Raw genomic sequence first — 17,211 nt, 5'->3', positions numbered from 1 at the left:
AATGAAGATCTGCTGCAAGGAGGCGGTGTTTCCGACGACTGTACAGAACTAACAGAGCAATCGCACCAGAGTTCGGTTTAAATGAACCAAACCTGCCAAGTGTGAACACACCCTTATCTACCATTTAAAACAGAAGTAAAAGAATATGTTTGCCAAAGCATGGATAAGAGCTTCAACAATATCATCAAAGATCCCGCATTTATAAAGAAGTTATACCAACTTATCCTGCATCTGTTCTACATTAAGCAATGCAGCAATACATTTAAATTGGGGTTTGAGTAATTATTCCTCTGGTAATGACAGTTTCCGTATATTTAATATGAGGTTCTGCCAAAAGACTTTAAAATCCAGATATTTTTGGAGACAAATATATATTTTGAGCATTACTGTGTACGACACCTTCAAAACTGAACATCTACATTAATTTGTCTAAAATTTAGTCCATACCAGAGGCCATTTTCTCGATTTCACAACAGATCATATTGAACCGGAATCACAAAGGGTAGAAAAAGACTAGTGAAGGGTGTCAGTTTTATATGCTAAGTGTAAACAGCTGCCTTCAGGATTAGACTTACTGTCATTAATTTATGTTTACTTACTGTACTACAGTACTGGGAGTGAGATTTCCCCCTCACATTACGTTAATGAGAATGGGATTTCTTCCCTTTACAGTAATGTAATTTGCAGGGAAAATGTGTTTGAATAAATTGTCCTTAAGGCTTAATTTCAGATTTCTTTCTTTTGATTTTGAGGTAAAATAGGACCTGGGTATTTCTTTGTAAGATTTGGCATGTAAGTGAGAAAAATGCAACTGTTATAATTATGATTATTCATTATGTTGGGTTGTTTCACACATAAAAAATATAGAGAATACAGAGACAGGTACAGTAATGTATTTCATCTGTGACATTCTCACCTTGCTTTTGCCCTTTTCAAACATCATTTTGAGGTTATTGAGAGGCAAGACTGGTTTCTCCAAAGGGGAAGATGGAGAAAATGGATCGGATGCGTGTTCGTTTTCTTCCTTCTCTTCCACCCACTTCTTTTGTTTAGTCTCCATGTCTGCCTTTGTTTTGGCAGGTCTCTCATGGGACGTCGGCTCCTGGGTCAGGCTGGCCAGTCGCGCGGGTTTGCTGGAGGAAGCAGGTGGTTCTGGGAGAATGCGGGGTTTGCGGGGAACAGAAGGAGCCACGCTCAGCTGAAGACCAGATTTCTCCTGAGGCGTTCGTTCCCAGCGTTTCTTCAGCACACTCAAGTTTCCCGATCGCATGGACAAACTGTCAACAGACTGAGAAAGAGTGAGAGAGGTTCATTCATGTAGACATTCATTTCAGACATATAATAAAAAACACAACACCCGTGTTGTATTCCAACTACTTTTACTAGTTTTTATTAACTATTACTTACAAGGCAAAAGAGCTCAAGATTATGGTCTCTAGATATGCTTTGGGTCCCTCCTTTAATGTAAATCTATGAGAAAACTAAGTCTGATCGCTTAAAAAAAGCTACATTATGTATATCATCAATTTCTGTAAATTCCTTAATGAATTTATATTTTATATTCTTCATCGTAACCCTCTGCCTAGATTACAGTTTTGCATAATCTAGGCAGTCTTTCAACTAATTTCACTTGTAAATTTATCCAGTCCAAATAATCCATTCTATAATTTAAATGTATGCTTTGTAAAGAAGTTTATACTTTACATCTACAAAAGTAATTTCAAGAATTTAAGCATACACCTTTCAGGGTTATTATTGTTAACAAAAAATAAAATTATTTGTAAAAAAATTGTTAGTTGAGATAAAAAAAAAAAAAACATCAGATGAAAAACTTTGCTAAACTAAGTAAACATTTTAAATGTTACATTGACAACAAACTGAAATAAGTTCAAGTTAAATCGCTAGAATGACTAAATGGAATTAAATAAAAACTGAATCTTAACTCAAACTGAAATAAAAATAAACCTGAATAGTAATATAAAATAAAGACAATTAAAATGACAAAAGCACAAAACGATAAAAAAATGAAATAAAAAAAATTCATTTAATTATAGTTAAAATGAAAAAGATAAAAATGAAAGCTAATAGTAATGCTAATAGTATATAAAAGTATATAAAATAGTAAAATAACACTGAATCCTTTAGATCAAAAAATTGTCCGTAAAACATTTGATGGTTAGTGTACACAAAAGAGTTGTTACCACTAAACTAAAATAACATTTGAAAGTTTAATTTAGGATATTTTGTCTGGAATAGAAGTGTCAAGGTACGTCAAACCCACAGAAACAGACATGACGAGACATTAGAGAATATCTCCACACGAGGATAATGCAATAATGTAGGAAACAGCTGTTCGAAACGCAGTCGGGGTTTAATCGCTACTAGAACACTCACCAAATGACAGACTTCCCCTAAAACACTATCATTTCATCAAGTCATCAAACATTGCTTACATCAGATTTTTTGCGGTCTCTTTTAAAGTGTGTTACATCACTGCTATCAACACCCCGAGAAGACTGCCAACACGAACTCTTCTCATATGAGTTAAAACAGCCCAATACACGATTCAAACAAAGAACTGCTGTTTTCTATTGCACCCTGTGTCTCTACTCCAAATCAAGACAAGCTCAGTATAGAGGACTGCGTTCATGCAACAGTCTCTGTGAAAGCATGCTGAAACGAGACACCAGAAAGAGAAGTTGTCGGAGATGAGAGGAAAGACCTGGATGGACAGTTTCTCTGCTTTCTTCGAGCTCCTTGTGCGCTGGACATCAGTGATAAAGCTCTACCAGATGTGAAGCGGGCAGGAAACTTGTAAGAACTAGTCCAGCCCCACTGAACAGCCCCCATGAAGGAAGGAAAGAGAGAAGTGAAAGGAAAAGGGGGGAAGAGGGAATGAATGTGTGTGAGATGGAGGGGTCGGAGATGATTAAAAGGCGCCTGCAGTGAAACCTGCATACAGGAAATGATGCATGTGATGAAATTTAACTCTTTCTCGTCTGTTTTCCTTGTTCCTCTTACATGAAATTGCAATAAATAAATAAACAAACACATATAGCTCTGTTAAATAAATCCTTGTCACAGTTGTCATTTTACATCTTTGGCAGTGATTTTACTGTTGTGAGAGGGATGTTGTTGATGTGGTATTTTGTAAAGTACTTTTGTATTTTTGATGTTTGTCTGTATTTGCCACAGACACAAAAAGAATTTCCGAAAGGACAATAAACTAAACTTAATAATAACTTAATATAAATATATATATATATATATATATATATATACTTCAGAGAACATTCAAAAGCAATGTTCCATAATATTTGCAAAATGATCAGATGGAATGTTCCCTTAACGTTCGTATAACCAAGAAAAAATGCTTTTGAAATTTTTTAAAAAGATGTTTTGCACATTCAGAGAACATTCAGAAATAATGTTTTCATAACTTAGGAACGTTAGCAAAGTGTTCTTAGAATATATTTTTGTTAGCTGGGTAGCTACTGAGAGTTAACAGTAAACCACTTTACACCACAATGTCTACTACTGTATGTAGCCTTTCAGTTTTCAACTGTGAAGGAAATGAAACAGACAAAGTTCTGCTTGGATTGATTCTGAAGTTTAAAGAAAAAGTTAAACCAAAGATGAAAATTCTGTTATCATTTACTCAATCCTCATGCTAGAGCTGCACGATTCTGGATAAATGGAGAATCAAGATTTTTTGGTTTAAAATAGAGATCACGATTCTCCTACGATTCTGAAAAGACAACTACACAAAATATGTAACGTAATTTACTAAAGATTCTTACATGTTAATTGCAGCAGTCAATTTAAACATTTAATTTGAATTGATTATTGAAAAAAAAAAAATGGTTTAAGTGAATGATTCAATGACTCACTCATAAAGACTTCACTTGTTTCATTACTAGATGAATCAGCATTTTGTAATGAATCTCTTGAATGATTCAATGACAAACCCATTTTTAACAGTCACTTGTTGCCACCTACTGGTGTAAATGATGCAACTTAAATGATGCAACTGATCTTTATTAGAAGCGCCAAGTTACATGCAAAAGGTGATTTACTTTTTGATGGCTAACATAGACATCAGTGTTTATATCTGAACTATGAACTTTTATCCCAGCACTTGTAATAGTTTGCATTATTGTAACAGAAATAACTGTTTGTGAATCTGTTTCATACTTAAACATGGCAACTGTTCTCTCTGGATCAGCGGCAGCGCAAACACAGATCTGAATGTTCGCTGTGATTGTACTTGTCAAAGGTTTAATATACTGTACAAGTGAATAAGTGAATAATTGTCATTTAGGAATAAGATGGCGTAGGTGTTTGAATCAAGATCGCAATCTTTTAACGATTAATCGTACAGCTCTACCTCATGCCGTTTCCAAACTTGTACATCTTACTTTCTTGGGTGAAACACAAAAGTAGAAATGTCAAAGAATTTTTTTCATATAATGAAATATCAGTACATTTCTCATTCAATGTTCCATGGAAGAAAGTCAGACTTGATCATTTAGCAGACGTCCAAGAGTGAATTGAAAAACTACATAAAAGTTTCCACGACGACACATTACATTAATAATAGTTACCGATTTTTTCTTGTCTGCGCTCGCCTCCTCAGCGGCTTTCTGATATCTGAAAAGAAAGAGTGGGAAGAAAAGTATGAGTAAAGGTTAAAAATGGTATCATTATCATATAATCATCTAAACATGTTCCAACTTCCTCTTTCAGTTTAAAAAGCAGAGACAACATGGTTTGATTTATCTGATGAGTATAAACACTGTGGCTCATCCAAAACATTGCTCTGATTTTTTTTTTTTTTTTTTTTTTGTCCCATTCAACACAACATGAGTTTTGGTGTGGGACTATATTTGTCTTATCAATAGCAGATTGTGTTCAGAAAACCTGTTTGAAAACCATTATTTTCATGACTCTGCACTGTAAAAAATTTAACCGTGATTTTTACGGTAAAAAAACGGCAGCTGTAGTTGCCAGAACTTTACCGTCAAAAATACGGTAGCAACCCGTTATTGGTTTTACAGACTTAAAGGTAGTGTAGGTAGGATTGTTATAAAAAACTTTTTTCCAAATTTGTTTAAACTTTTTATATATATCAATGCATAATTAAAATGTAAGTACTCTGATAAAAAGAGTATAAAAATCGAGTGACTCTAGACTGTTTAATCTGTATTAAACACAGCTCATTATTTCCATTCGGGACGAAACAAAGGATTGGCTTAGGCGACTGTCACTCTCTCGCAACCATGGCAACCACCCTTTTGCCACACAGGATCTGCCCATATGCGCGCGCACCCGTTTGATTTGAGGAATCCAAGAGGCACGGAACCTAGGAATAGCAAAACAATGGCAGAGAAAGAGCAATCAAAAATTCACATTACCGGCATATGCAGTTAGCGAAGGCAAACAAGGCAAAAAAGGAAGACAGTACTAGAAAAGGTAACGAACAAAAAGTCTTTGAATAAAACGCGTGTCAATATCCTCGGACCCTAGTTGCACGGCCGCTTGCACGACCTCCTCTGCTTCGCCCTCGACCCCGGACCTGTCCTCGAGCTGACGATGCGGTACTTGTCTCTGGAGTGTAGTCCTCATCAGAGTCAACAATGCTTTCATCATGGAAACTCTTACATGCAGAACACCATATATGTTATGAATCTTACACGAAATTCATCTTCATCACAGTGTAAATGATGGTAATGGAAAAACGTGTATCATGCAACCTGTTTTTAGCTTTGCCTTATAGATAACTAGCTCGTTAGCGAATCAAAAAATATATATTTTAAACTTTACCAATATCGATATGCTAGCTTGATAGTGAGTACTAAAATACATCTTATTTGTTTATCTTCATAATGATAAAGTTAGATTTTTTTTTATTACATGTGATTCTGACATGATGTCACTACATGCACTGCGCTCCTTCCTCTCCGCTCGTCTCAGGTAAATAATGCGTCTTCAGCTCAGCGGTCGGCGTCGCGCGTCCATGTGTTTTGGGGGCGTGGCTTTGGAAGGAGCCCAGAAGGGAGGGGGTGGAGTGAATGGAAATAATGAGCTGTCTTTAAAACAGTCGTGAGAGGTCTACAGACACTCGATTTTTATACTTTCTTTTTCAGAGTACTTACATTTTAATTATGTTTTGATATATAAATAAAGTTTAAACAAATTTGGAAAATAAGTTTTTTATAAAAATCCTACCTACAATACCTTTAACTTAAAATTTACAGTAATAAACCGTATTTTATTATCTGATATAATGTGAATTTACCGTCCTATTGAAGTATTAATATCTGTTTTGTACCATTGTAATACACTGATAACCACCAATCACAGCAGTGATGAGAGTCACATGATCAATCAAAGCTCATCACAAGCAGCTCTTCCACTAGAAAGTTACCACTATAGAAGCTGCACAGTGTCATTCACACAAACATTAAACACCATCACGGTAACACACATGACATTTTAAAAATGCAATAAACATTAATTTAACAACATTAAATGTAACATAAAACCCTAATGTACATAACTGATTAGAAAAAACGAAGAAAACTATGAAGAAACATAGTTATTTCAACAAAAATACATCAAATGTGAAGTGTCACAGGGAATTGTGGGAATGTCAATTTACGTTTTTTCACTGTAAATTATACAATGAGTTGTTCTTTTTCACTTTCAAAAACTGTAAATTTAATGGTATTTTACAGTAAAATTACATTAAATGTACCATTAGATCTATCACAGTTATTTACCGTATATAGTACGGAAACTTTCTGTTAACCAATTAACAGTTTTTCACTGTAGCATTTTTACAGTCTTTTACCGTTAAAATTACGATCATTTTTTACAAAGGCAAAGAAATAAACACTTTAGAGAAAGACGAGGAACTGCCTAGTTGGTGTAGTTTAGTTACAACTCACAAAATATTTAGTGATATCAATATCACAAACTTAGTGTGAATCAATACACAAATAAAAACCAATATGGTGAATTACTGGAAAAGCAGTAAATCAACAACACTGCTCAGTTGACAATTGTGTTCAAAGCTTATGGCTCTCAGGTGAAAGCAAGGATGAAAAGATTATGATTGTTGGTCCAAATGGAGTTTGTTGGCCCCTACTGGCAGTCACTATCTGCAAACATTCATCACCTTCATGTTCTCCTTATTCTCACCTGAGGGCCATAAGCATAAGAGTTGTGCGCTGGAGCCAATATCTGTGCCCCCAACAAAAAGTCAATAGGATTTTTCCATTGATTACTGTTGAAAAAAAGCTCTGTGACCAACAAAAGTTTATGATGCTTACACGTGACGTTTCTTTCATCAAGATAATCACCAAAAAAATGAACACAACTTTTTTTCTTCAAGTACTCCCCATAGCCATGTGATAAGCCATGTCAATATGAAGAAGTAAAGGGAATAACACTCACTTGGAAAAGCGCTCAGTGATGGCATTTTTCTTACCCCCAACCAATGAGAGCTCTTTGGCTGTGATCCGTAAGGACTGTGTCGCCCACTGTCTCCTGCTAAATGGCCCCGCGTCCATCTCTGGAAAACAGTAAAGCAGATATGAAACTCAGAACAATTAATGGGACCGTAAACATGCAAAAGGTACCAGTCAGAAATCTCAAACTATTGTTGTGACAAACATTCTAATAAATGGTTTGGCCCCAAAAAATGGTCGAATTAATAAACAGTGTTTTAACATTTAAAACGCCTATGGCAACTTGCCCCATGAGAACACAGCATGTTTCCATTAAAATCAAACATCGGTCTGTCGCTGACCTGCCTGAATGTGTGAGTGTGGTTTTCTATTTGAATACACTTTAATTTATTCCTGTGATCAAAGCTGTATTTTCAGCATCATTACTCTTCAGTCTTCAGTGTCACATGATCCATGATCACATGATTTTTTTTATAACATGTGATAATTTTGTCAAGATTAATGGATGAATAAAAAGTTTTAAAAGATTTTTTTTAATTTAAAATAGAAATCTTTTGTAACAATATAGACTACTGTTCAAACGTTTGGGGTCAGTCATTTTTTCTTTCTTTTTTAGAATGAAATTAATATTGCTTTTATTCAGCAAGGATGTGTTAAATTGATAAAAAGTTATGATAAAGATTTATTTTGTTAGAAACGATTTCAATTTTGTTGTTTGTTTTATCTATTTCCATTGTGTTGTTCTTTTGAACATTTTATTAATCAATGAATCCTGGAAAAATTATCACAGGTTCCCAAAAAATATTAAGCAGCACAATTGTTTCCAACAATGATAGTAAATCAGCTTATTAGAATGATTTCTGAAGGATCATGTGACACTGAAGACTGGAGTAATAATGCTGAAAATTCAGCTTTGACTCACAGAAATAAATTAAAGTAGGCTATATTCAAATAGAATAACATTATTTTAAATTGTGATAATATTTCACAATATTGATTTTTTTTTTTCTCTGTATTTGTAATCAAATAAATGCAGGCTTGATGAACAAGAGACTTTCAAAAAAATAACAAAAATAGCTTCCAAACTTTTGACCGGTAGTGTAGGCCTACATTATCCTGATTTTTACACGGCTACTTCTCACATGAGTAGGCTAACTTAAAATAATTGAGAGAAAAAAAAGAAAAAAAACGTTGCTAGCAAAGCAGCTTTAAGCCAACGACTGAAAAAAAAAATCAAACTAGACTAACATTTAAAGGATAAAATACACTCGTATCACTTATTTCACGGCTTTTCACCACATAAATAATTATGGGGACAATTATATTGATATTGATTTGAGATAAAAACTGCTTTGAAATCTTACCTGTTTATTGTCTCATAATCAATTAGCCTACAGTACAAAACAATCGTCTTAGAAAAATGATGAACACAGCAACAATATTACTGTAGTTAGTACTTAGTACTTACTAGTCTAGCCAACGTATTAAACTTACTTAATAGTAGCCTGCAGAACAGAAGTTCTCCGATTTCAGTACCAGTAATATTTTATTAATTTAGCACGCAATTCAGTGTGTAAAATAAGCTTCGGTCAAGCTGTGAGCTCAGCGAAACACCAGCATCGAACGCTCTCTGTGATTGATTGGTTTCGTCTTGTTTCCAGGTGCGTTTGGGATTTGGATTCCCAGTCCCAATTCGCCTACTTATACTACGACCTAAAAGTATGTATTTTTTTTGTGAGGAAAAAGTACATACTTTTGAGTGTGTAGCAAAAGAGTATGCACGTTCTGGGACATACTTTGATGACGTCATGCAACGTCATGCAACGTGAACTTGAACGTGGTTGCCTAGTTACGCACACCGCGACTGTTAAAACAGATTTCATTCATTCATATGTCCAATATAATTTTATTTACTATTCCCATCTTTTTTCCCCTCATCGTTTTTTCCACAATACATTACAAATGTGTTCTACCAAATTGAGGAGTGAAGCAGGGCGTCGTCGTAGATCAGCCAAACGCAGGTCGTTTGTGAGGCGGCTGGTTCTGACGTTCATGTGCAATGTGTGTAACGAAAGCTACTTATTTTCTGAGTTAAAATATTTAAAGTTTATAGTATAACTATTGTTTAACGTATTTTATACTTAATTTTATCATTTTGTATAATACTCAAAAATACCCGATGAAATTGAACCATGCTTTTACTATAGTAAAAGTGTAGTAACCATGTGGGCAATATTAGCCGTTAGAGTGTGCATTGATCTGCACTTCGAATTCTAACCGGAAATAGTAGACCATCCAGGTATCTTTGGAATACTCATTTCAACATACTACGATTTGGGACGTACTAATTCTAGTTTTGCATACTATTTAGGACGGATAGTATGCGAATTGGGACTCAGCAACAGACTGTAAAAAATAACGTTGGGAAACGAAGCCTTGTTTGAATGACAGAGAAACAATCTGGAGTTATTTCGCAATAAACAAACTAAAAGTGTACATAACAGTTCAAAATGTTGACATCAGTAAGATTTTTTTAAATGAAATTAATATTTTTATTCAACAAGGATCGATGCATTAAATTGATCAAAAGTGACAGTCAAGGGTTTTACACTATTCAAAAAAAAAAAATCTATTACGCCTCCGAATGGAAAGCGACTGACCAATCAGAATCAAGCATACCCTTAATTTAGGCCTACCAGTTAATTTTGAGTGATGTCATGTGGTTTTGCTACAAATAATCCTGTCAGTTTGACTGAATTAGCTGTAGGCTACATTTTCCATCATGCTCTATCTTTATCTGTCAGGAAAATCATGTAATGCTTGATATTACGATGTCAGTCGGTTAAGATATTTCCAGTCACAGGAAATATAAATATGAAAAACGACAACGGACCAACCGAATCCTGATTCACATCTCTTTCCTGTTTTTGTCACATGACATCAGGTTTTGGGCAGTCAAACCAGGATGAGCTGGTCAAGCTGGTTTTTCCAGAAAGTAGGCCAACAAAGTAGGCCCAAGTTTTAGTACAAATGTTATGCATTTTATGCATCTAGTTAAAAAGGATTACAAGTAAGAAAAAAGTTTAGCATTACATTTTTACGGTTGCATCAGATGCTGGCTCTGTCAAAAATCGTCCCCCATACCTTTAGCCTATACTGTGCTTTATGGTGTCCGAAACTAAAGTGGACATTTCAGGTAAACTGAGGGTGTTTTCACACTTGGTTCAATTGCTTGATCTGAATCAGAGATGGATTTCTTCCCCCCTCCTCCGTTGGTCTCTGTTCACATTGTATTATTTGGGTTCGAACCGCGGTATACTTGCGTCATCAACCTGGAGCCGCAAACCCATTTTGCTAACGGATGGATTTTTTTCCAAAATGGATCGTTGCTCACATCACTTTTGTTGTCGTTATTTATTTTTTTAACCTTTGAATTTGTTTCCAAAATGCCAACACATAACAGCACTTGTGTCTGTCTGACGCGAATGTACTGCAAATGTTTAAAGAGTGCGTTGACTTTAGCAGTGAAGCGTACCAGAGTTCACATGAACCGTACACCTCACCACCTTTGTTATGCAGACTCAGGTACAGTTCATGCGTGCGCACCCGAGTTTGGAAAACAGCGTTCACATCACCCAGACTAACCGAACTCTGACGTCAATTGTATCCGTGGTGCCCATCCAAAAGCACTCTATTCACTTCCAAAATGTACTGTAATATCAAGTGTACAAACACTGCATGCTCAATGACTAAACTACCCATAATGCATTGTGAGGATCTTGCTGAATGAATTTCCACAAAACCATCTGTGTGCACAAGGTGTTTTATTTACTTATGATGTTTATTGTTTGAGTCTTTATGAAATGACTAAACCCACTGGCAAGTGGCGACATGAAGAAGCCTCTGCTAAATGAGTTTTGAGTGTGTTTTCTGGGAGAAAACCAGTGCACTCTACTCTTGCGAGGGTTTTCTGCGAGGCTATGATGCTTACATTGCTTAGACAGACAAACAAAAACATTTGGAAGATTAGGCTGAAAACTCTCGGAGGAGTTAAAGTCACATGGTCATGGCATACATAACGTATGGCAGGTGAAGCATAAAACTACCAAACTGCTTGCCGAGGGACATTGTTTTGGTCATTTTGTGGGTTCGGATTCGCTATTCAGTGTGTTCTTGAGGCACACCGGTGTGTGGCCGGGTTACAAGTGATCGCCTTATCAGGGCGAATGTCACTAATGACATCAATAATCCTGCCGGAGGCACAGCTGTGTGGGAAAGTGCTCCGGTTGCATGTGGTGCAGTTGCACTTTAGGTGACGTGAGTGGATTCCTGGCTTGAGCTTCTTTCCTGGTCTGATTTCTTTCTCTCCTCTCCCATGATTTCCTGTCTGTCCTTATTACTGTCCTCTCGAAATAAAATATACCCAAAGATCTAACTTAAAACCCTCACTCCAAAAAATAAATAACGGAAGACGACGGATATCTGAAAAGATGCCGAGCTTATTTTGTTGACTCGTTGAAAACAGTTGCTGTAAAATATCTTTACAAAAGGTGCAAATATTGCTATTGATAACAGGTGGAAACTAAACAAATCAGTTTGTATTATATTTGTAGGATAATGGATCAAACTACTAACTATAGTAGAGACTGACATTGGTACCATTACCAACAGAAACAACGTTTTTAGTGACACTATGAAAAACCAAGCCGATGCTGATTTGTGTTTTATTACGAGTTGAACGCTTTTGCTTTTGCTTTTCTCTTTTCTCTATTTGGTTGAGGTTCATTTGTTGTGGCTTCAAACCTTCTACATGTAGCCTGACTGAACTTCTTTCCTATTTACTGATAGGATGCAATCCCACACGGACGAAGTGCACAGTTTCCTAAATAATAATTAATTACGTAGGCAAGAACAAAAGTTCAGAAGATGGATTTATGATGCACGCATTCGATATTTAAATGTTGTTCATTTCAAACAAAAAAAATGTACATAGTGTAGGCCACTTTAAAAATTGTATGAATACTTGCAAAGTAATCTCTATTGTTATCAATGAATTATTTCTATTTATAGACTGATTCATTCATCAAGTGAATAGTGTTACATAATCACAGCCACACCAACATGGGCAGCGGATATTAACAGAGACTTTGACCTGAGAGGTGCGACTGACAGACTAACCCTAACCTTATATTTCAACACAGATTTAAAAATGCATATAATAAATACAAAGAAACCATTTGTTGATTAATATAGTTTCAGAACAACAAATATGAGAGAACAGGATTAATGCATAGAAAATGCATCAGAATATGTGCATGCGATTTTCTTTTACTAACATGAAAGTGATTCATCTAAATTTACCTTGTGTTTTGTCCTGGTGTTAATATCTGCAGAATCCTGATATTCTTTAGTCTGAACGTTTTCTGTGTGATTTTTCTTTCTTTGTGATTCTATGTCTGACTTTCCTGGCTTCACAGCAGTGCAAATACTTTCCAGTCTCACTCACTTGCTCAGTCTCAAACAATGGCCAAGAAAAGCATCAAATAAAAGTCTACAATCCAGCAAAAAAAACAACAAAAAAACAGGGTGAATATAAAAACCCAAAGTCATTTTTATCAATATACCAATATACCAGAGATAAAGACAATAAGAGGATACTTTATTTACTAAACCGAATGAATAATTATAAAAAGAATTAGATTGAGAACCATCACAACCAATGTCTATACACAATTTTTGGAAATGAAAAGTAAAATGATACTTGTAGGATCAAACATACTGCATATCAGATTTCCTGCAAATGATGACCTTTGATCGTTCACTTTGATAATGATTGACATAACCAAAGCAAGACCTAAACACTGAATCATCAAAAACACAACAAGCTGAACACACAGTATGATGTCAATATGATGTCATGTGCATCGAATGGTAACCAGGATGTAATAAACAAAACATTAAATTCACTTCTCAGACACTACTTGTGCAGCCACCTATAAACAATTAATGGACCCAATATACTTATATACATCGGGTCATATTGTAGTTACATTAAATGTAGCTCCATGTAATTACAAATATAGTTACAGTGCAACCTAAAGGGTAGTTCACCCAAAATATGAAGATTCTCTCATTCTGTCACTTGCTTTTGCTGTTCCGGTTACACTTTATATTAAGGTGTCAGTGTTACAGTGTAATTATGCATTCAGTACTGCGTTGAATAATAATGAACTACATGTCCTGACTCTAGGGTTAGGGTTTGGTTTAGGGCTAGTTGTATGTAATTATGCATAATTTATAGTTATTACTACAGTCACTACATGTAACGAGTAACAAGGGGACTGTAAAATAAAGTGTTACAGCTTTTCCAAACCCATAAGACTTCTGTCCATCTTCGAAACACAAATGAAGATATTTTGAATGAATCTTAAAATCACTCTGTAGTCAATAATCTTATCCCTTAATACTCATCTTTGATCACAAAATGACATATTCAGACGTTTTTTCCTTGAAAAAAATTTTTCATGCCTTAAACTAGCTTAAATCTAACTCTACACCCTTGCCTCATTCTATGAATATGCAAATGAGCCCCGCCTCCACTCACTCACTCAGCTCAGAGATCCACTGGTTGACGATCACACGTTGATCTGATTGGTTACAAGGTAGTTTGTGATGTCAGAAACACCAGCGATTTCAAAGCGTGTTTTTGAGACTGTCTTTGGTTCACTGCAGTTTTAAGGAGGAAATACTCAGCAATGGTGTCGACTAAGAGATTTCTGTCCCTCCACAGATTAAAGTCCACGCAACCAAAATGAGCAGCCACGATCTCGGTTGATCTTTCATATTTTGATGTGCTCTATGTACGTGTGTTATATGTGTATAAAATCCTATTTTAAATTTGCTCATCAAATAAAGTGACCGTGTCTCTGCAGAAGACTTGGAATATACCGCTTGTTTATATTCGTTTAGATGTCTTTTTGTACTTTGTGGTTGCATGGACTTTCAATGGATGAACAAAAATGATGAGAGAATATTGAAAATATCTTCATTTGTGTTCCGAAGATCTTCTGTCTTCAACGACATGAGCGGAAATAAATGATGATAGAATATTCATTATTGGGTGAACTATCCCTTTAAATCTACCATTAAATCTACCTTTAAACTTCCTTCTCACCTGTATCCCAAAGTTAATACCACAGAAAATGTTGGTTTGTGTGTGTTTGCAGAACAACATGTATAAATAAGCAGCTTACAACATGCTTAATTACTAAATGCAAGTACATAGTAGTAAAAGATATTGGTAACACTTTACAATAAGGTTCCTTTATTAAACATTAGTAAATGTATTAACTAACATGAACTAACAATGAGCAATACATTTACTACTGTTTTTGTTAATCTTTGTTAATGTTAGTTAATGAAAATAAAGCTGTTCATTGTTTGTTCGTGTTAGTTCACAGTGCATTACCTAATGTTAACAAGATTTTAATAAAGTATTAGCAAATGTTGAAATTAACATTAACAAAGATGAACAAATGCTGTATAAGTGCAGTTAATTATTAGCTAATGTTAACTAATGTAGTTAACTAATGAACCTTATTGTAAAGTGTTACCAAGATATCTAATATAAAGTAGGATCTAATTAATTCACTTTTAAAGATGATAGTAAAGCTGATAAAATAGACAGACATGCAACAACTGTCAGATTACTTTTACGTGTATATGGGAATATAGAATATTTTATACACAAAAAAAACATTCTGCGATTCCAAACACAATTCTAAACCATTTCTTTATGACTTTTGGTTTACAAACCAACAATAATATAATTAAAAAGGGAAAATGGAAAGGTGTTACTTATTCTTCATTATTTATTAGACCTTTTGAAGGAGGTAAAACAAAAAACAAATGTTTTAGTACTTGGCAAGTGAAAGAATTTGACGTGAATGTGAAAGTGAAATAACCTTTGTAAGATCATTGATATGACCCCTATATGCTGTGCATGTGCTTCATTAAAAAAATTAAGTCAAATCTAGATCATATTTGGAAACCAATAGCATTTTTATATAGTCTTGTCAAAACATGTGCAGGATTGTCTGTTCAGTTTTATGACATTTTAAGACACTTAGGATATGACATGCCACTCTGAACACAAAGACTTCCTTCTTCCTGGAAGGTCTGATGGTCAAACTGGATCTTCTTCACCTGACTAGGTGAGCGCCGGCTGACAAAGCTGCTAAAATCCCTCTTCAAACACCTCATCTGCTTGTTAAATGCTAAATGATATATGCTAGAACCAAAGGTAGCCTATAATCTGACAAATTTGTAAATTTAGCAGTTGCCGCCTCTTTTGTCCATGACATACACAAATGTTTGAAGCTCACCTACATTCATCACAGGTCAATGAGGAGAGACCCACCTCTGTAATTCAAAAGGAGTTCCTCCTATCTTCAAGAGTTTCGGACTTCAGCGTCTTTTTCTTAATCCAGCCAGCAAGTTTCGATTATGAATGATCACTGCAGAATTTCAATGTGTCACCTGATTCTGAAGAAAACTCAGTGATATCTGACACTCCTTGTGCTTGTGTAGGAGTTTGTCCCATGTGACTTTACAAAGGGTGGAGTCTGGAGAAACGTCCACCAGGACTGGTGGAACTGTCATCATGTGACAATACGCACCAGTGAACACAGGCATTGTATGTCACCTGGCAGGTGTGTTTTGAGTGTGTGTGTGTGTGTGTGTGTGTGTGTGCACTTGTGCTATTCCTGAGTATCTACTTTCCTGTTGTTCTTGGCAAACGAGTTAACTGAGCAAGTCAAGTCAAACAGTACAGCTTCAGAGACTACGGACTCTTTCTGTGTATAAAGTGTAAACTTCTATACAATGGGAGTAAAGGGCTGAAATGCACAGTGGACTTTTGTTGCTTTCATATCAATGTATTAAGCTAACCAAGAAACAAAAACCAAAAGGAATTTAACAATCCATATTTTAATATTCCATCCATTGTTCAGAAACCTTTACTTAGATTATGCAAGAATACACCTCCCCATTATAAGTGATGTTTGATAAGGCATCACCATTAATATTGCTTCTATAGTGCGGGTTTTGCTCAAATCCATAATTCAAACAATGTAACTATAGTGTACAACTTGTCATTTACCATTTGTGTTACGGGCATGAATAACACTTTAAATGATTGACTTTTTTGGCAGACACTTACATTGAGGAAGGGACACTTCTTCAGATATACATCAGGTTGCATCATGACCCGTCCCCCCAAACTGGTTAAGGACAAACCCTGCCCTGCAGTCATCACACCTGTTGACACCCGTCAACAAAAGTTCAGACTTCATGGTTTCAGTTCAGAGCTCAGAAATGTCTTGGATGGATCAGATCATGATAAACAGTAATGTTATCTATCAGGATGGGCCGCTTTCCTGGTGCATCCCAATTCTCCAGCTTATATTACGCCCTAAAAGTATGTACTGTTTTTGTGAAGAAAAGCAACATCCTTTTGAAGAGTAGGCAAGCTTTGGGACAAACTACTTCGTCAAAATTGCGTCTTTAATGGACCGCTCTCATTCATCCTGTCACCTTAAACTGCCCTGTCAATCATCTTGTCACAGTTAAATTCCTCCACATTCAGTTTAATTTAATTTCCTACCGTATCACAGAGAAATGGAGTAGCGCGTTGATTTGCCAACCGTGGCTCTTCCATGCGGAGACTCTCCTCATGTGT

The 17,211-nt window shown here is 35.5% G+C and overlaps 1 protein-coding gene across 5 annotated transcripts in view; it reads right to left on the bottom strand.

The window, feature by feature from the left end:
• lima1b (LIM domain and actin binding 1b) overlaps positions 1-16,040 on the bottom strand; it is a 30,336-nt gene extending 14,296 nt beyond the window's left edge. The window contains exons 1-5 of one of the 5 annotated variants that reach the window (XM_084101229.1): positions 15,892-16,039; positions 12,834-13,023; positions 7,459-7,576; positions 4,605-4,650; positions 917-1,288 (exon numbers count right to left, since the gene is read on the bottom strand). In XM_084101229.1, coding sequence (XP_083957355.1) covers positions 917-1,288; positions 4,605-4,650; positions 7,459-7,574 — 534 coding nt within the window. In that variant the 5' untranslated portion in view covers positions 7,575-7,576; positions 12,834-13,023; positions 15,892-16,039. Of the gene's footprint in view, positions 1-916; positions 1,289-2,722; positions 2,925-4,604; positions 4,651-7,458; positions 7,577-12,833; positions 13,024-15,891 lie in introns of those variants that run through there. The other 4 variants (XM_084101228.1, XM_084101227.1, XM_084101231.1 and 1 more) reach the window with 4 other exon arrangements.
• Between the last annotated feature and the right edge of the window lie 1,171 nt (positions 16,041-17,211).

The sequence above is a fragment of the Abramis brama genome (genome assembly GCF_963993115.1).
Source record: "Abramis brama genome assembly, chromosome: 23".
NCBI classification, from domain to species: domain Eukaryota; kingdom Metazoa; phylum Chordata; class Actinopteri; order Cypriniformes; family Leuciscidae; genus Abramis; species Abramis brama.
The sequence above is the reverse complement of the archived record's forward strand: the minus strand, read 5'-3'. Positions and strand labels throughout refer to the sequence as shown.